The sequence below is a fragment of the Vipera ursinii genome (genome assembly GCF_947247035.1).
Source record: "Vipera ursinii genome assembly, chromosome: W".
NCBI lineage: Eukaryota > Metazoa > Chordata > Lepidosauria > Squamata > Viperidae > Vipera > Vipera ursinii.
Genome location: NC_139522.1, coordinates 27,571,354 through 27,595,795, shown reverse-complemented (window position 1 = coordinate 27,595,795; position 24,442 = coordinate 27,571,354). Strand labels below are relative to the sequence as shown.

General features: G+C 44.0%; 2 protein-coding genes across 2 annotated transcripts in view; one reads left to right on the top strand and one right to left on the bottom strand.

Annotated features, from left to right (window-relative positions):
* Nucleotides 1–24,442, bottom strand: part of LOC310648308 (cullin-1-like) — a gene marked incomplete at its 5' end in the record, with an annotated part of 390,312 nt that overhangs the window by 60,634 nt on the left and 305,236 nt on the right. Inside the window, 4 exons of the mRNA XM_083376075.1 lie at nt 1,739–1,831; nt 11,752–11,883; nt 17,709–17,785; nt 23,108–23,225. Of these exons, the coding sequence (XP_083232201.1) occupies nt 1,739–1,831; nt 11,752–11,883; nt 17,709–17,785; nt 23,108–23,225 (420 nt within the window). The remainder of the gene's footprint in view (nt 1–1,738; nt 1,832–11,751; nt 11,884–17,708; nt 17,786–23,107; nt 23,226–24,442) is intronic.
* Nucleotides 1–24,442, top strand: part of LOC310648221 (uncharacterized protein) — a gene marked incomplete at its 5' end in the record, with an annotated part of 797,336 nt that overhangs the window by 588,857 nt on the left and 184,037 nt on the right. The window lies entirely within an intron of this gene.

Sequence of the window (24,442 nt, the reverse complement as noted above, 5' to 3'; positions counted from 1 at the left end):
ATCATCTCATATAGTTCTTTTAGTCTTTGTTTGTAGCCTTTATAGTCCAATAAGTTCCAAAATATAGGTCCACCACCAAAAGCAATGTTTTATAACAGTTCTTCTGTCCAGGAATCCAAAAATTATAAATCAACTGATGTATGTAATCCAAAATGTCCAACCACCCTACGAGCAGTCCATAAGTCTCCCCCAGGCAAAAGTAACCAAAAGGCAAATTTTCCTTTGTAATCCAAGAGGGTCAGCAAGTTTCAAAAGAGTTGTAGCTCCCATCATGCAGAGAATAGCCCAGAATGTTTTTCTCTGTTGCCAGCTGCTCTCTGTTGACCTAAGAGCTTCACCAAACATCAAAGAAGCTAAGTAATTATCTATGTCTGGGCTTTGCACCAAGTTCACTCCAGACAGAACAAAATTAGTGCTGTACCATGTTCCACCACTAGATGTCCTTAGATATCTATTTTCCAACACTTAAAGTGAAAAATTATTTCTTAAACTTTAAAGTTTCTTAAACTTCACCGCAATATTCTTTCAAAAAGAAAAATCTTAACAGTTCTCCCAGTTCTCAAGTTTGTCAAAGCTATGTCTTTGTATTACTTCCACTTTAGTATTATGTACTTCTCTGTTTTTGTCCCCCCAAAAGAATTGGACTGCCATTTTCATTTCTCTGGAAGGGTGGGGCAAAAATCCCCTTCCTTCTCACGTTTGGGGACTTTCTTGCTTTTTGGGAATTTTTCTTTTCCAAGGAATCAAGTATCAAAGTAGTAGAGAAAGGATCAGTATTCTCACCCAGTTCCAAGCACGCTGTTTATGATCTGCTAATTAGTGCTTTCTTTCTTCGGTTGTCAGTAGCTTCAGGCTAGCCACAGAAATATAGCTAGTCTTTCCTCTGCCGGTTTGGAGGGCTTTCCTCAGATCAAACGGGTCGACCATCTTTCTGTGATCAACGAGGGTCCCTTCCTTCATCGCCTCTCTGGGGCGACTATAGACCCCTTTAGGGCCCCCTGGCAGGGTGAAATCAGCTGTGGGGAGCGGAGCCCCACATTCCCTTGGCTACATCACTATGACGCAAACTGGAAGTTCCAATTTATATCTTTTTTGAAATGCGTTTTTCTGGATGTTTTTGTTGTTATTCTGTCTCTCACTGTTAAAATAAACCTACCATTAAAATTATAGACTGATCATTTGTCAGTGGGCAAATGTACAAAATCAGCAGGGGATCAAATATTTTTTCCCTCACTGTAAGAAAGAAACATGAATATTTATCTGGGACCAATTAGGGTTAATATTTTGGATGATTTGGCATTGAAGCCATGGTAAATTTTCTACGAGTTGATTACAATAACAGTTTGTTAACAGAGGGTTTTGGAATTTCAATCTTGTTTTTATTATTATTAATTCTTATCACTTTTATACTTTTATATGTTTATTACTGTTTTTTCTGTTAACTATTTTGTTATTAATATAGTATATAGATGACAGATTGTAAACAGATTTAGCGGTTTAAAAGGGGTGGGAAAGTAACACTGTTGTATTATATTAATCAGCACTCAACTAAAGAGGATATTATGTGTATATGTCTTAGTCTTTTTTTCTTTTTTAAGACACTTTTTCTTTATAATGTCTTGTATTTTTTATTCCTTTTTTTGCTTTTAAATAATTTAGCGTTTTGTATTTTAACTCTTTGACTAAACTAAATATTATACAGTAAGAATTAAAGATATAGTAACATATGAAGATTTACCATTTTTATCTGAGTACTATCTGTCAGCTGCTGAAATGTGTAGGCATCTTCTGTGTTATATTGCAGCAAGATTGCCATTTGAAATGTAGATGCCTTAAAAAAGCAGGAAATAACCATTTTATTTGAATAAATATTCAAAGTCACATGAAGAAATTTATCTGCTTTATACACAGAGCAAACAGAACAGTATTAAACCTTATCTTTTGGACAAAACAATTCTTTATTGCTTATTGCTTGCCATTTCATACAAGCTGAAAATTACCTGTAGATCAATAACCATATTTTCAATAATTAGCTAATGCCCAATGAATGCTTTCAGATCACACAACTAAGAAAAAGCAAAAATCAAGAGCCTGAAAAGAACTACAATAAGTACAAAATATATACATATAAATTAACTGTTCATGGGACTGTATTTATACATGGTTTATTTATATAATTTCAACAGACATATTTATGTATTATTAATATTCAATTAATATTAATATATATTATTAATATATTTTGTGTGCTTGTTTAAACAATATATAAGTATATTAGACAAGGCAAGCAACATACATAGAGGGAGAGGAGATGGAAATTTTAGAATGCTAGTATTATTTATTTAACAAATTTCTATACCACCCATCATACTTGTGTGACTCTGGGCAGTTTACAAATAAAACAATAAAATCATATAAAAACCATTGTTAAAGGTAAAAACAGAATTACAGAATAATTACAAAATTAAAAGGCAGAGGGAGCCCCTTCAACCCACCAACCATCCCCAGGGTTCCATAACACTCTGAGACCTCCAGGCTAGTTGGCAGAGCCAGGTTTTGAACCTCTTCCAAAGGTCTAGGAGTGGGGGGCTGCCTTGCCTCTGGGGGCAAGTTGTTCCATAGAGTGGGGGCAACAGCAGAGAAGACGCTCATCTTAGACCTCCCCAGTCAAAATTCTCTAAATGATGAGGTCCATAATATACCCTCCCTGCCTGACCAATTGGGATGGGTTCATAAAATAGGGGCAACATGGTTCTTCAGATAACCTGGTCCCATGACATAAAGAGCTTTAAAGGTGATAACCAACACCTTAAATTGGACCTGGAAGCAAACTGGCACCCAGTACTCATGTAGCAAAGGTGTTATATGCGCAACACGAGGGGTGCCCCAAACTGCTCACATCGCTGCATTCTGCACCAGCTGCAGCTTCCAGATACTCTTCAAGGGTAGTCCCATGTAGATCGCACTGCAGTAGTCAATACAGGAGATGACCAGGGCAGGAGTCACTGAAAGAAGGGCCTCTCGATCCAGGAAGGGGCACAACTAGCACACAATACAAAGCCGAGCAAAGGTCCTCCTAGCCATGACTGCCTCCTGCTCCTCAAGCAGGAGTTGTGAATCCAGGATGACCAGGTCCATCTGGGGCAGTGCAACCCCACCCAGAATGAAAGATGGTAAACTTCCAGATATAGAAGAGACCCAGCCACTCTGTCTTACCAGGGTTCAACTGAAGCCTGTTTTTCCCCATCCAGACCCTCATAGCTTCCAAGCACTGTGAGAGGGCATCCACAGCATCACTTAGTTGACCAGGAATGGAGATGTACAACTAGATATCATCTGCATATTGATACCTCATCCCATGGTAATGGATGATCTCACTCAGCATTTTCATGTAGACATAAAAAGAAGTGGAGACAGTACCTAGCACTGTAGCACCCCACAGATCAGGGGGTGCAGACTGGATCTCTTGCCCCCTATCAATGCCGATTGGGACCAGACTCCAAGGAAGGAGGTGAGTCAGCACAGAACATCCCCAACTCCCAAAGCTGATGCAAAAAAAAATACCATGGTCAACGGGATCAAAAGTCGCTGAGACATCAAGAAGATCTAATATGGATGCACTACCGCCATCCCACTCCTGCCAGAAATCATCCAAAAGCCTGCCCAATGTAGTTTCTGTCCCATATCTGAGGCTGAATCCTGACTGGAAGGGGTCCAGATAATCCATTTCATCCAAGATCTTCTGGAGCTGCAGCACAACTGCCTACTGAACCACCTTCCCTAAAAAAGGAAGGTGGAAGATTGGACAAAAGTTGTCCAAAATTATGGGGTCCAGCAATGGCTTCTTGAAAAGAGGACACACCAGCGCCTCCTTCAATGGTGCCAGGAACACCCTCTTCCTCAAGGATGAATTAACCATTGCTAGGACCCACTCACATGTCACTTCTTGGGCAGCCTTGACCAACCAGGAGGGACATGCATCTAATTCACAAGTGGCCATGCTTACAGTCCAAAGGACCCTGTCCACTTCCTCAGGTCCAACAGGATCAAACTGTTCCCAGATAACAGGGTAAATCCACTCCCCAGGCATCTCCAGCAGAACTGCAGCATGAATAGAATAGAATAGAGCTGGAAGGGACCTTGGAGGCTGTTATGTATGCAGGCACCTGCATAGCAACAGCCACCAGGGGGCGTTGGCCTGGACAGTTTCGGCGGGAAACCTAGGGCCAACCCCATTGGCTGTTAGCTTACCTGGCCAGGTATATAAGGAGGCCAGGTAGCCCTCATTCCCCAGTTCACTTCCCCTTCCAATAAAGAGCTGAACTCACACACCGGCTGGTGTCTCTCTTGCGTTGGACCCACTACACAATAGTGGCGACGAAGGTGGGATTGCTGCCGACCAAGAGCTGAAGTCACTGGGGAAACGCTCCGCGAGCTGAAGGGAAAGGCATTTTTCCTTCTTCCCCCCACGACCGCCAGCCGAACTGGCAACGCCAAGCGCCACATCCACGACCAACTGCCGCCATGGCTAGAGCTGGACAACCCCGCGAATTCGAGACCTGCCGCCCCGAAACCTGGACCCGTTACCTGGCTCACGTTGAACTGTACATGCGGTTCAATCAGATATCAGAGGACGGTGCAAAGGCGGCCGCCCTGCTCTGCCTTGGGGGACCAGTGCTGCTGGAAGTCGCCGCGAACCTGTTTCCCCAGGAGGCCATCAACACCGTCGCGTACCGAGACCTCGTGGCCAGGCTCAACGCACATTTCAGGCCCCGGCGCTCCAAGGTGGCCGCACGGTCACAATTTGAGAAAAGGGACCAGCGCCCCGACGAGACCGGCGCCGACTTCCTCGTCGCCCTGCGGGAAGCTGCCATCGCTTGCAGATTCACAAATTTGGAGGAGCGACTATGGGACCGGCTGATTTGCAGCCTACGCGACAGGCGGTTGCAGGAGCGCCTGTTCGAAAGAGAGGAGGTCTCTCTCCAGGAAGCCGAGGACGCCATCCTAGCCCACGAAGCGGCCTGCGGGGCTGTCCAAGCCTGCCAGGGAACCCGGCCCGGCAACCAGGCAACCAGCGTCCACCGGCAAGGGGCCACAGAGGAGGACGACCTGAGCATCGACCTCTTCCAGCGGAAGTCGACCCCTGACCAGCGAGCCAGACGCCAAGAGAGGCCCAGGCCTCCCAGCAACACCGCCGTTCCCCAGAGGTGCGCAGGGTGTGGTGGGAACCACATGCACAGCCTCTGCAAGTTCCGGTCCGCCACGTGCCGGGCCTGCAAGAAAACAGGCCACATAGCCGCCGTCTGCCATAGCCGCCACCCCCGGGAGGAGATCCACGAGCTGCAGCCGGAGGAACCGCCGTTCGAAGGTACTGGGGCCCCCACCAAAACAAAAATTGGCTATGTCGAGAGCCGGCTGGCCATTAACCACACGGGTAGCCGCCGGCTGCTCAAACCCAAAATTAGATTAGCAATCCGTTTGCAAAGCGTCCCTTGCAGCATGGAGCTTGACTCCGGATCAGTGGTCTCGATTATTTCGGACGAGACCCTTAACCACATAATTAGCCGGAGCAAGCAACGGATTAAATTACGGCCTACTAAATTAACCCTGACCGATTTTCAGAATTCGCCGGTCAAGGTGAAGGGGGAGGCCACCATTTCAGTGGGGTTTAAGAGTCGTGAAGGGCATCTGGACGTTGTAGTGGTAGAGGGCCGCAGAGCCAGCCTGGTCGGGCTGGACTGGTTTGAGGCCCTGGGAATCTCAGTATCCGGGATCCATCGGATCCAGGGGGACTCCGTTGAGGCCGTTTGCCGGGAGTTCGCCGACGTCTTCGACGGGTCATTAGGCAAGTACACCGGGGCCCCCATATCGTTCAAGCTTAACTCGAACGTCTCCCCCGTTAGGGTCCGGCCACGGCGAGTCCCTTTTGCGCTCAAACACAAAATCTAGACAAGTTGGTGGCCCAGGGAATCTTAGACCCCGTAGATGGAGGGGAGTGGGAAACCCCCATCGTGACCCCCCTCAAATCCAACGGGGAAATAAGGATCTGCGCCGACTATAAGTGCTCGGTGAACCGCGCCCTAAACCCGCACGCTTACCCGGTTCCCGCGGTCAGCCACGTTCTCGCTTCCCTCCAAGGTGGCGCCATCTTTGCAAGGCTCGATCTTGCGCAGGCGTACCAGCAACTCACGGTCACTAGGGAAACAGCTGACATCCAAACCATAGTAACCCATAGGGGGGCGTTCCGGGTGAACAGGCTGCAGTTTGGAGTCAGCGTTGCTCCCGGCATTTTCCAGGAGGTTATGGAAAAGACACTCAAGGGCATTCCAGGAGTCTGCCCCTATTTTGATGACATCCTGATCGCAGGAGCATCAGCAGAGGAACTGGCAGGTAGGCTTAGGGAAGTGCTGGCAAGGCTGCGCACAGCTGGCCTCAAACTCAAAAAGGAAAAATGCAGCATAGGCGTTCCTTCCACAGAATTTTTGGGGTTCAGAGTAGACGCCAGGGGAATCCACCCCACAGAATCCAAGGTGAGGGCCATCAAACTAGCACCCACAACCAAGAACAAAGCAGAGCTTCAGGCATTCCTGGGTCTGCTGAATTTCTACCATTCATTCCTCCCACACAAGGCAGCCATCGCTGAACCGCTCCACAGGCTGCTAGACAAACAGGCAACATGGGCCTGGACGGCCACCCATGATCAGAGCTTCAAGGCCCTGAAGGCATTGCTGTCGGACAAGTCCACAGTAACCCATTTCATCGAGTCCAAGCCCATTTGCATCGCCTGTGATGCATCCCCTTATGGTGTGGGCGCTGTCCTAAGCCACCTTGAGCCCAACGGGGCACAAGTCCCCATAGCATACTATTCTAGGACACTGTCTGGAGCAGAAAGGAACTGCGCCCAAATAGACAAAGAAGCCCTGGCAATCGTGGCAGGAATCAAGAAATTCCACGATTACTTATATGGCAGGGAGTTCACTGTCTTCATGGACCACAAACCACTCCTGGGCCTGTTCACCACAGACAGGCAAACCCCCCAGATTCTGTCCCCCAGGATGCTCCGGTGGTCCATCTTCCTTGCAGCATACAATTGCAAGCTGGTGCACAAGCCAGGGAAGGAGATGGGCCACGCAGACGGTCTAAGTAGGCTCCCCTTAGACACACACGACCCAGACCCAGCACCAGCCACACAGATCCTAGCCCTGCAGGAACTACCCGAGTGTCCAGTTCTTGCCAAGGACATTGCCAGCCACACAGCCACAGACAACATCATGGGCAGGGTGCACTCATGGGTTTGCACAGGGTGGCAGGACAAATCCCCGGGACCAGAGTTTCAGGCCTATTTCATTAGACGCGATGAAATCTCCACACACAAGGGGTGCCTCCTTTGGGGTAGCAGGGTCATCATTCCACCCGCACTACGCGCCAGGGTATTGGACTCCTTACACGAAGGGCACCCGGGGGTGGTCAGGATGAAGGCACTGGCTAGGAGCTACCTCTGGTGGCCCGGGTTGGACAAGGAGGTTGAGGATCAGGTCAAGGCCTGTTATACGTGCCAGAGATCCAGGCCAGAAGTGCCACATGCACCAGTACACCGGTGGGAGGCCACACACACGCCATGGTCCCGCATTCACATTGACTATGCAGGGCCATTCCAGGGTCAACGATTTTTAGTAGTGGTGGACAGTCACTCCAAGTGGTTAGAGGTAGTCCCTGTCCCCAACATGACCTCGGGGAGGACAATCCAGGTGCTCAGAGCTCTCTTTGCCACACACGGCCTCCCCGACGTAATTGTGTCTGATAATGGGCCTCAGTTTACTGCTGCTGATTTCCAGGCGTTCTTGAAGGTGAACTCCGCGCCTTTCCATCCATCTACCAACGGGCAGGCCGAACGGATGGTAAGGACGACCAAAGACGCACTCCGGCGCATCATCAGCGGGGACTGGCACCACAGACTGGCCAAATTTTTACTAGCCCAACACACAACACCATGCGTGGCTACCGGCAAGAGCCCAGCAGAACTGCGAGGGGGACGGCGCCTCATCACCAAGCTGGACCGCCTACACCCAGACCGGGTAGCAGCCGAAACTGGAAGGGCAACATCACCATCATCACCATCATCACCATCATCACTACCATCACCATTGCCATCATCACCCACACACAGGGTCCTCAACCTGGGGGACCTGGTCTGGGCAAGGAACTATGGGGCGGGACATCCTTGGGTTCCGGGGACAGTGGTCGGGAAAACAGGATCCCTTTCGTACATTGTAGGGGTGGAGGGGGACAGACGCATAAGGCGACACATCGATCAGCTCAGAGGAAGAGTCCCTGAGCACGTCACACACGCCCTGAGCGCGTCACACACGTCCCTGAACTCAACGCACACAATCAACAGGAGGACCACACTCCAGGAGGGGTCAACCCAGCTGAGGACGTCACAGGGTAGGGACCAGAGAAGGAGGACTTCCTGATGCCGGCTCCTTGCAGCCCTGCACAAAGGCCTCAGGAACCCACGGTCCAAGCCCAGGGGCCAAGCACACCCAGACGATCCACCCGTCCACACAGGACACCAGCCTACCTGTCGGACTATGTGTGCAAGTGACCCTCACACAAGGACACCACTGTTTTTTTATATATATATACTCATAGTTATAGTAGTTGCATGTTGTTGTTGTTATGTGGGTCTTCTCTAAGGGGGGAGGGGTGTTATGTATGCAGGCACCTGCATAGCAACAGCCACCAGGGGGCGTTGGCCTGGACAGTTTCGGCGGGAAACCTAGGGCCAACCCCATTGGCTGTTAGCTTACCTGGCCAGGTATATAAGGAGGCCAGGTAGCCCTCATTCCCCAGTTCACTTCCCCTTCCAATAAAGAGCTGAACTCACACACCGGCTGGCGTCTCTCTTGCGTCGGACCCACTACACAATAGAGGCCTTCTAGTCCAGCCCCCTGCTCAAGCAGGAGAACCTATACCATCTCAGACAAGTGACTGTCTAGCCTCTTCTTAAAAATCTCCAGTGATGGAGCGCCTACAATTTCTGGGGGCAAGCTATTCCACTGGTTAATTGTCCTCACTGTCAGGAAGTTTCTCCTTAATTCCAGGTTGCTTCTCTCTTTGATCAGTTTCCAGTTTCTTGTCCTGCCCTCTGGTGCTTTGGTGAATAACGTGACCCCCCCTTCTTTGTGGCAGCCCCTTAAATACTGGAATACTGCTATCATGTCTACATGCTTGGCATTGAAGTGAGAACAAACAAATCCAAGTGATTTTATCTGACAGATGCACTGAAAATTCCTCAGCATGGACCTGAAGGTAAACCTCTGAGCTCCCATTACCCAGGAAGGTTACTCTGGGTAATCCTAAACAAGGTTGTTGGGTGGTTCTCTGCAGGTACAATAAGAGTGGAGAAATATTGACATTTCATTGCTCTTACTGCCATGAGGTAGGCCTTAACAGTGGCTCTAGCTCAAGATTGATCGGATTCATTCCTCATCTTACTCCAGCGGCACTCTAGACATCTCTTAATCCTTATCAGCTCCCTCAACTCCTCTGTGAACCATTGGGAACACCTGGAGCAATGGACTGAGAGAGGTCACATGGGCATAATCCTGTCCAGGGCCTCCACCACCTACCTATTCCAGACAGTGTTCAAGGCCTCAGTGGGACCATACAGTAGAACCTCAGGCAAATTCTCCACCTCCCTCTGGAACCCCAATGGGTCCATCAGTCACAGGAGGGGTGATTGATCAAATAGATCCTACTACAGAGGGGGTAGTGTAAAGGAATCTCAAAATCACTACGGCATTATCTAACCATGACAGAGGGGACAAAAATACTCCCACCCCCTTTAGATCACATTGCCACTGCTCATACAACAACAGTATCTGGTGTGTGACCACTGTTTTGAGTTGGGCCATGAATGATCTGGGATAGGCCCATGGCCACCATGGTGATTGTGAACTTCCAGGCTGCTTCTGAGTTCTGCCCCAGGGACAGCAAGTTGAAGTTCCCCCCAGGACCAGCAGCCTAGGGAACTCCACCACCAACCCCACAATGGCCTCTAGCAGCTTGGGCAAGGAGGTTGCTAAGCAGCAGGGAAGCTGGTATAATAGCAACAATCCCTACTGATCCCACAAGCCTATCTTCAAAAATAGGGTCACAGAACCAGCAACTTGTCGAGTAAGGCACCTGAGGCCAATAAAGACTCCCAGATGACAATTGCTATGCCCCCTCCCCTGCCTTGGAGTCTTGGCTGGTGCCATACCCTAAACTCAGCCAAGCAAACTTCAGAGAGAGGAATGCCACCCTCCAAGTCTAGCCAGGTCTTGGTAACACATGCCAAGTCGGCCTGCTCCTCACTGATAAGATCACAAATAAGCGGAGCTTTATGGTTAACTGACCTGACATTAAGCAACAACAGCCAAAAGCCATCTTCCCCAGGAGTGCCCTGCCCTCTGTTTTCCATCAAAACATCTCATGCCCATCACCACCTGAATAGATTAACCAGCCTCATGCCCCTCAAAGTCCACATCCCCTCCAATTCTGGCCTCCTGGCTCCCCTAGCCAAGAGTCCTTCCACCCACTCTGGTACTGCAGACATCCTACAAGTAGCCCAGGGGCAGTGGCAAGCTCTCATGGAACTTCAGCCCTTTCTGTCAGCATCGTTGGGAGCCCTAACCCACTACCTCTCCCCCATCCAACTGCAACCACCCAACCAGCTTTTCTCACTAGCCGGTTAGGTACTGTCCCTCCCAATTCTTCCCTTTTCCTGACCCTCATCCAGGTAAGAGGGTGCTCAATAAACCCTGGTTCACTTGCACACACACCACATCCATACTCAGGTCCACTTCCCCACTGGCTCTCACCCTGAGGAAGGCCAACCATGCCACACTGGTGTGTCCCTCAACTCTAATTACTCCCACATGGGGTCCCCACTCAGCCAGTACCCACTGGGGCCCATCTGCTGGCATCATATATCCACCACTCCAGCCACCAGTTGCCACAGTCCAAAGCCCTTGTTCTCTCCAACTATCACCTCACTGCAGCCCACCCCCATTGCCATTACTGTCATCATCACACACCATCTGCAGAGACTCCGGCAACCTCCTGCTAACTGTTGTGCCTGAGTGGAATCCTGTGGGGGCTCCAACCTCTCTGTCATCGCCTATTCCAGGATATTCTGGTCTGCTTTGGCTCCGCTCCCTCACCTCCCAAGGAGGTACAAGGTGCGTGGCAGCTCTGGCTGCTCAGTTGCTGCTTGCCCCAGCCACTTGGTCACCACTCCCTCTGGCCTGTCTCAGTCCCCTCCAGACACCTTGTTTCTGATGTCCTAAACCAGTCGCTTCTCCACCACCTGGCAGCCCAAACCCATTGACCACTCCACTGGTCTCCACTCTGCTCTGACCCAACCAGCTGGCTGCTCTAAATGCTCATCTTTGGCTCAAAAAACCTGGGTGAAAGACTGGGCAAGGTAGGAAACTGGGAAGGCCATCAGGGAACCCACTGGGTGAGAAAAGCCTGGGCTTGAGGAAACCACTCAAGTCCACAACCTCACCTTGTAGACCTGCACCACACATCTGCTCCCATCTGCCATCTTGGCTCCATATAATATGTAGCACAGAAATGTCTATGCATGAAAATTATAACAGAGAATTTCTAGCATAATTGCCATATGCAAGATATAGATACAGGAAAGAACAAATTTCTTAACCTCCTTGTACAGCCTTTCTACCAAAATATGGTGCACCTTACCTGTAGTGTATATCGGTTTTTGAAGCAGTTGGTAACTAGTTCCCCTTTGGATAGCTGATATAGCCATGTTAATTTTCTTCCACTGTGACGACTTGCATAGAAAGCAGTAAATCTCTGATAACTGCGCTCCAGCTGCAGTTCAAAACAAAACAAACCAACTCTAGTCACTGTCACATATTTCCGGTCTTAAATGCATTTTATTTATTTGTTTTAATATTTTTATTGTAAATAGCTGTTATTTTATCTCTTCATTGTGGGCTGCTGAGAGTTCAGTACAAGAAATGGCAGCTATATAAAAATTGTAAAAAATAAATTCTACTGATATTGTTTTAAAATCAAGTTAGATTATATTCCATTATTATATGCCTTCGCAAGAAAGATAACTGGGTAGTTCTTCCTGTTCAACCTTTATTAAAATGAGTAGAAACTATGTGGTCATTTTCTTGCAAAGCTGCTGTGCCTTTCAATAAGCTTACTTTGGAGAATTCTCCAGAGGGCTGTATTACATATTTTGTATTACTGTACTATTTTGTACAATGGGAAATCATTGATGCAGGAGAACAGGAAGACAGGGCCCACAGTGATGGGTTCCTTCTAGCCTATTAAACTAAAATAGTTTGGGGAAAATATTTTTTATATTTGTGACCTCTACTATAATGTAACTATGCAACATATCAAAATAATGAAATACATTACTATTACTTCTCCACAATCTGAAGGGTGGAGGTATGTTTGCATCTGCCTATTTCATGGCTGTCATGACGTGTTCATAACTTTTGCATAAAATGATTACCACAACAAAAAAATTCATACCTTTAATTTATTTAAAATATTTTGAAACAATCCTTTATTCTGATGGATTCAATGGCAGAATACAAGAAGCATAAAAACTAATATATGCTACAAATACAATACAAAAGAAAATTACAAAGCAAATTACTGTAGACACATTAAGAATCAGAACAATCTAAGGTTAAAGCAAGTTAAAATGCTTGGGAAAGTAATCTTTAAACTTGTGAAACTAAAGCATCTATTTCAATCATACATCTATAGGAAGGACGGGTGACTTTTTTCCGCTTCAGGGCTCCCCACTTTTAAATCATATTATTTTTGCCTCCAAAAACTATAGTGATTTTGTCCAATGATACAATACTATTAAGGGGGAGAATAGAAAGAAATGCATTATTTCTGGTCAATTTCCTATGGGGCGGGATGTGGACTTGGAAGTTTTTTTTTTAAGTGAGAACAAGAATATTAAGAACACTTTCTGAGTAACTAAATCTTGTATTTCCTTCAGATATTGGGGTCTTACACAGTTTAAGGCTTGAAAGGAAATAACCAGCATCCTGAATAGCAGTCAAAAGCAAACAGGTACTACTGCAATGTCTTTCTTTTAAGATCTGATAGAATATGGGCTTATCTAATTGTAGCAGTTAACATTATGGCAGCTACTTCCTACACAAATTGAAGCTTCTGAATTGGAGTGTATAAATGTTTTTATTTTGAATCATTTTGAATTTGAAACATACTTCAAAGCAGCCATTTCCAATACAGAATTGGCTGCTGACATTTTGGAAATACTTTGAGCTTGGAATGGAACTGTTTCCAACTTGAAACACTACCAAAATGTTTGGAAAAAATTGCAAACAGTATTACTTCACACATATGATACGAAGACAGACTGTCATCAGCAAACTATATGAATAAAGTTAAATTCAAAATGAAAATGTTTTATCCTCAAAATACCTAGCAATTGTGATGGAAGGCCTTAAGGACTCCCTAGTTCTATAGCAGCCCCATGATTATCAGGGAAGCTTTAGTGTTTTAATTATCAGATTTATACACCACCCCATTAGGTAGATTTTATTATATAAAATCCAATATCAAAGTACAATCACATCCATAAATAACCAGTAAAATCAACAACTAAAACTAGCAGAAAAAAGACTATACCCCATCTTGTTCTTTATTTCTCAAAGGCTCAGCAGAAGACCACCACTTTGATTACCTTCCAGAAACTTAATAGGGAGGTAGACAAGCTGTTTCACAAGGCTAGGATAAATGCAGAGAAAACTTATTTTTGGACCCATAACCTGCTACCCTCTTATGGGAAGGAGACCATCAGCATATTGCTTGTTCACATGTATAGGCAGATTCTACAGGTGAAACTCAAAAAAATAGAATATCATGCAAAAGTTCATTTATTTCAGTAACACAAGTTAAAAGGGGAAACTAATATATGAGATAGACTCATTACATGCAAAGCAAGATAGTTCAAGACGTGATTTGTCATAATTGTGATGATTATGGCGTACAGCTCATGAAAACCCCAAATCCACAATCTCAGAAAATTAGAATATTACATGCAATCAATAAAACAAGGAGTGTACATAGAACAATATCGGACCTCTGAAAAGTATAAGCATGCATATGTACTCAGTACTTGGTTTGGGCCCCTTTTGCAGCAATCACTGCCTCAATGCGGTGTGGCATGGAAGCTGTCAGCCTGTGGCACTGCTGAGGTGTTATGGAAGACCAGGATGCTTCAATAGCGGCCTTCAGCTCTTCTGCATTGTTCGGTCTCATGTCTCTCATCTTTCTCTTGGCAATGCCCCATAGATTCTCTATGGGGTTCAGGTCAGGCGAGTTTGCTGGCCCATCAAGCACAGTAATCCCACGGTCATTGAACCAGGTTTTGGTGTTTTTGGCAGTGTGGGCAGGTGCCAAGTCCTGCTGGAAAATAAAGTCAGCATCCCCATAAAGCTCATCTGTGGAAGGAAGCATGAAGTGCTCCAAAATCTCCTGGTAGACGGCTGTGTTGACCCTGGACTTAATGAAGCACAGTGGACCAACACCAGCAAATGACATGGCTCCCCAAATCAACACAGACTGGAAACTTCACACTGGACTTCAAGCATCTTGCAGTGTGTGCCTCTCCATTCTTCCTCCAGACTCTGGGTCCTTGGTTTCCAAATGAGATGCAAAAGTTGCTCTCATCAGAAAAGAGGACTTTGGACCACTGAGCAACAGACCAGGTCTGTTTTTCTTTAGCCCAGGTAAGACGCTTCTGACGTTGTTTGTTGTTCAGGAGCGGCTTGACAAGAGGAATATGACATTTGAAGCCCATGTCCAGGATCCGTCTGTGTGTGGTGGCTCTTGATGCACTGACTCCAGCCTCAGTCCACTCCTTGTGAAAGTCCCCAACACTTTTGAATGGCCTTTTCCTGACAATCCTCTCCAGGCTGCGGTCATCCCTGCTGCTTGTGCACCTTTTTCTTCCACACTTTTCCCTTCCACACAACTTCCTATTAATGTGCTTTGATACAGCACTTTGGGAACATCCAACTTATTTTGCAATTACCTTTTGAGGCTTTCCCTCCTTATGGAGGGTGTCAATGATGGTTTTCTGCACAACTGTCAGGTCAGCAGTCTTCCCCATGATTGTGATTCCTACTGAACCAGACTGAGAGACCATTTAAAGGCTCAGGAACCCTTTGCGTGCGTTATGGCTTAATTACCTGATTAGAATGGGACACTTTGAGCCTAGAATATTGCACCTTTTCACAATATTCTAATTTTCTGAGATTGTGGATTTGGGGTTTTCATGAGCTGTACGCCACAATCATCACAATTATGACACATCACGGCTTGAACTATCTTGCTTTGCATGTAATGAGTCTATCTCATATATTAGCAAGAATTCTGGCTCCCAGGTGTCTTATACAAGTAACAAGCTAAGATTACGTAGTTACCTGTATAAAAGACACCTGTCCACAGAAGCAATCAATCAATCAGATTCCAAATGCTCCACCATGGCCAAGACCAAAGAGCTGTCCAAGGATGTCAGGGACAAGATAGTAGACCTACACAAGGCTGGAATGGGCTACAAGACTATGGCCAAGCAGCTTGGTGAGAAGTTGGTGCGATTATTCGCAAATGGAAGAAACACAAAATAACTGTCAATCTCCCTCAGTCTGGGGCTCCATGCAAGATCTCACCTCATGGAGTTTCAATGATCATGGGAACGGTGAGGAATCAGCCCAGAACTACAAGGGAGGATCTTGTCAATGATCTCAAGGCAGCTGGTACCATAGTCACCAAGAAAACAATTGGTAACATACTACGCCGTGAAGGACTGAAATCCTGCAGTGCCTGTAAGGTCCCCCTGCTCAAGAAAGCACATATACAGGCCCATCTCAAGTTTGCCAATGAACATCTGAATGATTGAGAGGAGAACTAGGTGAAAGTGTTGTGGTCAGATGAGACCAAAATCGAGCTCTTTGGCATCAATTCAAATCGCCGTGTTTGGAGGAGGAGGAATGCTGCTTATGAACCCAAGAACACCATCCCCACCGTCAAACATGGAGGTGGAAGCATTATGCTTTGGGGGACAGGACAACTTCACCGCATCAAAGGGACGATGGACTGGGCCATGTACTGCCAAATCTTGGGTGAGAACCTCCTTCTCTCAGCCAGGGCATTGAAAATGGGTTGTGGGTGGGTATTCCAGCATGGCAATGACCCAAAACACATGGCCAAGGCAACAAAGGAGTGGCTCAAGAAGAAGCACATTAACGTCCTGGAGTGGTCTGTGGAGGGAGCTGAAGGTTCGAGCTGCCAAATGTCAGCCTCAAAACCTTAATGACTTGGAGAGGATCTGCAAAGAGGAGTGGGACAAAATCCCTCCTGAGATGTTTGCAAACCTGGTGGCCAACTACAAGAAACATCTGACCTCTGCGATTGCAAACAAGGGTTTTGCCACCAAGTACTAAGTCATGTTTTGCGAAGGGGTCAAATACGTCTTTCACTCATTAAAATGCAAATCAATTTATAACTCTTTTGAAATGCGTTTTTCTGGATTTTTGTTGTTGTTATTCTGTCTCTCACTGTTAAAATAAACCTACCATTAAAATTATAAACTGATCATTTCTTTGTCAGTGGGCAAACGTACAAAATCAGCAGGGGATCAAATAATTTTTTCCCTCACTGTAGAAGTAAAAAGTTGAAATCATTACTATGTAACTTAACGCACAGAAAAAAGTTGAAATCCCTGCTTTTTTTCTTCCACTTTACCGCACAATTTACTTCTCCCCATTTTTTATTTACCCACTTTCCTTATTGTCTTTATTTTCATTTGTGTTTTATATTAAGAAAAAGAAAATCTTCCTGGCTCAGCATCAGATAATATACAAAACCAGTAACCAACATGACTAGTCTGCTATGGAAGATAAATTTATTATAGATGACAGCAGTATAGACAGAAAGTGATGGGTAAGGCCAACTCCTTAATCACCTAGTTGGACATCCAAGTTACGATTACATCAAAAAGACTGCTATCTTATTACAGACTGATCTGCCATTAAAGACCAGCAGCACTAAGCTGCAGAGCAACCTAACATACACTGATTAGAGAAAATCCAGAAGAGTGGTAGCTCTCAAGTTTCTTTCTACACTTCCTCTCAATTGTCTAATCCAAATTCCTGGACTTACATGGCTCTATATAGACAGGATCAAAATGATAATATATAATTTGTTTTAGGGTTGCAACAGAAGAAATGTTCCTACTATAAAACCCATGAAACAAAACCTCTGAAGGTGATTAAAATTCAAAATAAATATTCATGCCACCTTAAAAAAGGGGCCTAAAAAAGGAGTATAAATTATGTTATGCTGACATCCACTGACAAAATTAATAAATCCTTCATTTAAAGGAACAATTTGCAGACTATTAATATGATCAGATGGACCTAACTAGAGCTTACCATACTAACTACTCACTAAACCATACACATAAACACAAGGAGAGGATATATATAGCATATTAAGATAGCCAAATGTTTTAAAGAAGTTGCTCACTTTAATGGCTTAACCAGGTTCTACTTTGCCATTAGCCCTCAAAGAATATTACAGTTATCCTATATCTTAAAACATAAGTTTAGAAACTAAGACGGTCTCACCTCTGATGGGAGAGCAAATGTACAAGACATTTGAAAGGGCCAAGATCCAGAGCTTAGAACCTGTATGCTGAAGTCTACTGGTATAAAAAAATGAACAATTAGGTCAGACAATCATTTTATTTTGGTTAATGACCATCAAAAATTATCAAATGAACAACAAATTAGTTAAAGATGTTCTGTTGCATAAAAATAAAAGAAAAATAAGGAGCCTTCTTTGTTTTCAGAGATGCAAGAAAAGATATTGGAGAAAATCATATAGGAATTATTTCAAACACAAGAGTAAATGAAGTATTTTTAAATTAGAGATGTCATCCAATCAATTCAAGTAACAACATTTATTAATCAAATTTATATGACTGCCCATCTCACAGAAAGCAACTCTGGGAAGTGTATAACAACCCAGTAAACAGTAAATATTATTAAACTGCACAATTCCATGCCTAATGCATCGTATATTTGATTTAAATAAATGTGTTCTAGCTTTGGACTTCTGGTAGAAAAATGGCGGTTTGAGCAGTCTCCAGAAACACTCTGGGGGCCAGATTCTCTGTTAGCTAGTATGCTAGCAGGGTTCTAAGCCTGAAGAAACTATCCTGGGTTAGGAAAAGTCTTCAAAATCAACCCCTTTGAACCTCCAGACAACTGGGGCTTGCAGGAAGGCTTTGGAGCTAAGAAGCTGACCGGGTGAATTGCCAGCTTGGGACAGGGCCAACAATAAGCAAGTTCACCATTGACAATCAGCCGTTCATAAATACTTTTAAAATGGACATTGAAACTGCCTTCTACTTCTTTTTTTTTTAATTGAAAAGTTTTACAATACATTTTAAAATACAAAAAACTCCCTCCTCCCCCTCCCCTCTCCCCAACCCTCCCCTCCCCTCCCCTCCCCCAACTTCCCAGAGCTGAATACAGGGTATAATAATACAAACAAAAACTAAAATATGCTAACAACAAAAATAACACATTAAGTTCTATCAGACTTTAACTCTCCATAATCATAATATTAATAAAGTAACAAATGACTAATCATACATCATAAAAATCAACTACTTATTCAAATGCTAAATGAAACTTTTTAGTCCCATATTTATTCTGAATATATTCAATCCATCTTCTCCATTCCACAATATATCTCTGTTGCGATTGATCTTTCAAATATGCCGAAATCTTTGCCATTTCCGCCAAATTGGAAACTTTCAAAGTCCACTCTTCTATAGTCGGCAATTCCTCCTTCTTCCAGTATTGCACAACTAAAAGTCTTGCCGCCGTAATTAGATTCAACATCAACTTAGTATCTATTACAGTAGTATCTGTAATAATACCCAATAAAAACAATTGCGGGGAAAACTTTATCCTTTACTTAAATATCTTTTGCATATTCCACCAAATTTTAATCCAAAAAGCTTTAACCTTTTTACAAGTCCACCATATATGAAAATATGTTGCATCCTCACAACCACACCTCAAACATTTAGGCTGGCAGTTCAGATACATACTTGCTAATTTTTTAGGGTCTAAGTGCCAACTATAAACCTTTTTATAAAAATTCTCTCTTAAATTTTGGGCCTGTGTAAATTTTACATTTCTAACCCAGATCTTTTCCCAAATGTCCATTGTTATAACTTCTTGAAAATTCTGGGCCCACTTTATCATGCAATCTTTAACAAGTTCCGTTTCTGAGTCAATTTCTATCAATGCATTATATATCCTTTTAATATGTGCTTGACCTTGATCTCTAATTTGTTTTACCAAATTTTCATCAGTCATCGAAAAGCCAGCTTTCTGGTCCTCTTTCCATCTTGCCTGTAATTGCCCATACTGAAACCAAGTTTGTACAATCTTTCCTTCTTTTAAAATATTGTATGGCTTTAATTGCCATACATTCCTTTCCAAACTTAAAATTTCCTTATATGTAGTCTCATCCTTCTACTTCTACTGCCTTCTACTTCTTAAACACATTATTTTCCTTATTTACCTATTTGCTTCAAAACAGGCTTTTTTCAGTTGCAGTCTACTTTAATTTGCAAAAAAATGAATTTGAAATTGTATTGTGTGCTCATGATGAACATGTTATTTGTAAAGTATATAAACTATTGTTGAAATTGAATTTGGAAAAGAAATATGTGAAACAGTGTATAATTCAGCCGGCAATGAACTTTGAATACAATATAATGGTTGACCAATGAGAAAATATGTGAACATTATAAAATTTACATTGAACTATAATTTGAAAGAAAATGTTTATAAAATGATGTATCATTGGTACTAAACACCTGAAAAATTGTCAAAGAGGTATAAAGGACTTTCAAATATAAGTTGGAAATGTAATTAAGAAGGTACTTTTTATCATCTTTGGTGGACTTGTGATAAAGCACAGAAATATTGTGCTAATATTCATGTTATAATGCAGAAGATTTTCAAAACTAACATAAAATTGAAACCTGAAGTTTTTCTTTTAGGATTATTAAATAAGGAATAGGAAAAAGATTTGGAACTTTGTTATTGTATACAGGTGAAATTCAAAAAATTAGAATATCGTGCAAAAGTTCATTTATTTCAGTAACACAAGTTAAAAGGGGAAACTAATATATGAGATAGACTCATTACATGCAAAGCAAGATAGTTCAAGACGTGATTTGTCATAATTGTGATGATTATGGCGTACAGCTCATGAAAACCCCAAATCCACAATCTCAGAAAATTAGAATATTACATGCAATCAATAAAACAAGGAGTGTACATAGAACAATATCGGACCTCTGAAAAGTATAAGCATGCATATGTACTCAGTACTTGGTTTGGGCCCCTTTTGCAGCAATCACTGCCTCAATGCGGTGTGGCATGGAAGCTGTCAGCCTGTGGCACTGCTGAGGTGTTATGGAAGACCAGGATGCTTCAATAGCGGCCTTCAGCTCTTCTGCATTGTTCGGTCTCATGTCTCTCATCTTTCTCTTGGCAATGCCCCATAGATTCTCTATGGGGTTCAGGTCAGGCGAGTTTGCTGGCCCATCAAGCACAGTAATCCCACGGTCATTGAACCAGGTTTTGGTGTTTTTGGCAGTGTGGGCAGGTGCCAAGTCCTGCTGGAAAATAAAGTCAGCATCCCCATAAAGCTCATCTGTGGAAGGAAGCATGAAGTGCTCCAAAATCTCCTGGTAGACGGCTGTGTTGACCCTGGACTTAATGAAGCACAGTGGACCAACACCAGCAAATGACATGGCTCCCCAAATCAACACAGACTGGAAACTTCACACTGGACTTCAAGCATCTTGCAGTGTGTGCCTCTCCATTCTTCCTCCAGACTCTGGGTCCTTGGTTTCCAAATGAGATGCAAAAGTTGCTCTCATCAGAAAAGAGGACTTTGGACCACTGAGCAACAGACCAGGTCTGTTTTTCTTTAGCCCAGGTAAGACGCTTCTGACGTTGTTTGTTGTTCAGGAGCGGCTTGACAAGAGGAATATGACATTTGAAGCCCATGTCCAGGATCCGTCTGTGTGTGGTGGCTCTTGATGCACTGACTCCAGCCTCAGTCCACTCCTTGTGAAAGTCCCCAACACTTTTGAATGGCCTTTTCCTGACAATCCTCTCCAGGCTGCGGTCATCCCTGCTGCTTGTGCACCTTTTTCTTCCACACTTTTCCCTTCCACACAACTTCCTATTAATGTGCTTTGATACAGCACTTTGGGAACATCCAACTTATTTTGCAATTACCTTTTGAGGCTTTCCCTCCTTATGGAGGGTGTCAATGATGGTTTTCTGCACAACTGTCAGGTCAGCAGTCTTCCCCATGATTGTGATTCCTACTGAACCAGACTGAGAGACCATTTAAAGGCTCAGGAACCCTTTGCGTGCGTTATGGCTTAATTACCTGATTAGAATGGGACACTTTGAGCCTAGAATATTGCACCTTTTCACAATATTCTAATTTTCTGAGATTGTGGATTTGGGGTTTTCATGAGCTGTACGCCACAATCATCACAATTATGACACATCACGGCTTGAACCATCTTGCTTTACATGTAATGAGTCTATCTCATATATTAGTTTCCCCTTTTAAGTTGCATTACTGAAATAAATGAACTTTTGCACGATATTCTAATATTTTGAGTTTCACCTGTATGTTGACTGCAGCAAGAATTCTATATGCACAGAAATGGAAAGATATATCAATCCCCACAACAGAAGAATGGATGGAAAAAGTGATGGAGCTACTGTAGCAGAAATGGCAAAATTGACTGCTTCAATTAAAGAACATATCCAGCTTTGTTTCTACTTGGAAGCCACTTCTGGATTTTGTGCTCAAGACAGAAAAAATGAACTCTTGATTTTGTATTTTACTGAGCTGAAAAAAGTTGGAAGTCAATACTTTTCTTCTTTCCTCCTTTATCATACACTTCTCTCCCTTTCTTATCCTTTTTCATTTCCCTACTAACTTTACTTTCATTTGTATTTTACATTGTTATAATTTCAACAAAAATTATTAAAACTTAAAAAAATGTTCTAGCTTTCCAGGATCTTATTTCTCTTTAATACAGCCAAGTAATAACTCCCAGCTACATTTACATATTGCTAAGCTAAGCTAAACTAAGCAAAATTCATTTCTCATTGGAACTTGCATGGGAAAACCTGGGAATTCCAGAGGTACTGGCTAATTTCAGAAGTTAAGAAAAACATGCAGAAGCAGTCACTTCTGGACAATTGCCAAGAAAATTGAACAGGTATGTCTATATAGTTTCTAGGAGTTGAGCCTGACTTATGGAAGTCTTACCTTTTTTATTGGAATGTGCTAGAGATCTAAGATCTAACTGGAAACCAGGTATGAATCCATTTAGAATTGTTAGACTTCTAAGCTAAAATTCTATCATGAGTACTAGAATAGTATTGCACACAAAAGTCCATTCTTGGGTTCCAATCTTTCCCCATCCTGACCCCTTCTTTCTCTCAGCTGTAAAATTATGAATAAAACAGTTTCTAAAAATGGAAGTTGGAAACTCTTAATAGTTCAAGGCAAATCATCTTAAGTACTACCAGTAGTTCTAAATTATAAGCAGTCCTGCCTTATAGGAAAAGGTTTGCTGTACATTTTGACCCTTTTCACTGCTTGTTATATAAACTGGTCTCCTGAAATCCTTGCTAGTTCTGGCCCATGTTTTAACAATATTTCTTTTGCAAGGTTCTTCTGCTATACCCAATTTGGTCCCTTCCCATTCTGTTTTTGGAGAGTTACCTTACTGACAGACTGAATCCTAAACAATTTACATAATTTATGTCCAAAACATGTCTGATTTGGGGGGAAAAGGAAGACTTTCTTCATTGATATACTATTCACTTTCACCAGACTATAAGAAATGTATATTAATCTACACGTTTTAAAACAGACACACTTTAATTTTGCTTACAATCCAATGGCTCCGAATTGGATAGGTGCTTTTTGAACTGCTCATTCAAGTCTTTGCTTACACCAATATCTTGGAACATCCTTTGAAGTTTGGATGTGTACTCAAAGCCACAAGCTTGCTGTAATGAATTACAGAACAATTATAAAGTTATACATTTTGGCAGAAAATAATGCACACACTACAGTGATACCTAGTCTACAAGTCCTCCAATATAATGTAACCCAGAGGTCAACTTTTTTGGCACCAGGGACTGGTTTCATAGAATAAAATTTTTCCATGGATGGGGGGGAGAGAGAGAGAGAGAGAGACTCAGCACTGCACAAGCGCCCAGCAGTCTTGGAAAAGATGCAAATGAGTGAGTGATTCTCTTGGAGACTAAGTGCTTAAGGGGAAATGTAGCTTCTCCCCTCCCCCCTCCCCCATTGCAAGCCGGTAAGAGTGCACTTGGCTCGCAAACTTGGAGAGTGGCAGGAAGAAAGTAGGAACACAAACACACACACACACACCAACCAGACACATAAATACACCAAATTAAACCTGGAAAAGCAGGCAGGATGTTGCCAAAACACAAGGTACCTGGAGCATCAAAATAAAAGCAAAAACTTCAGCTGAAGTGCAACGGAGCCTAGCAGTCTTAGAAAAGGTGCAGATGAGAGAGAGAGAGAATCCCTTGGAGACGCAGTGCTTAAGGTGAAAGGTAGTTTCTCCCTGCCCCTATTCACACCCTGAGAAAGACACCCTCACACACACATACCTTGGGGGGTGTCCTCCTCCAACAAGGTTTTGGGGGAGCCCCTAGTTGCAAGCTGGGCTGGCATGCATTGCAAACTTGGAGAGTTGCACAAAGGGAGCGTGAGCCCAGCTGGGGTGCCAGGAGAGGGGGAGGAGGAAAGTGAGGAAGAAGAGGAGGAGGAGGAAGAAGAATGCAATGTCGCGTGGTCGCACAGAGAGACGGACACTTGAGCTGGGTAGTACTTCTTTATTGGGTCAGGAATGAAGCTGGAGCAAAGGGGTTACCTGGCGTCTCTTTATACCTGCCCAGGTGAATCGTGACCAATAGATTCAAACCTGGGCTTCCCGCCAGTGCAGGTGGCCAATGGATTTAAACCCTGGCTTCCCGCCAGAGCTGACCATGCCCTGGGGCTGTCAACGGCTTGCTCTATTCAGGATTTCCCGCCAAAAGCAGTTATAGCCTGGAGCTGTCCAGCCCCCTGCTGTGCTGACATTCCATGTATGCTTTAAGAGCATACACTACAAAGAAGAAGCAGGAGGAAGAGGGAGCAGTAACAGGAACAGGAGGCAGAAGGAGAGATACCAGAAGGAGGAGGACGAGGG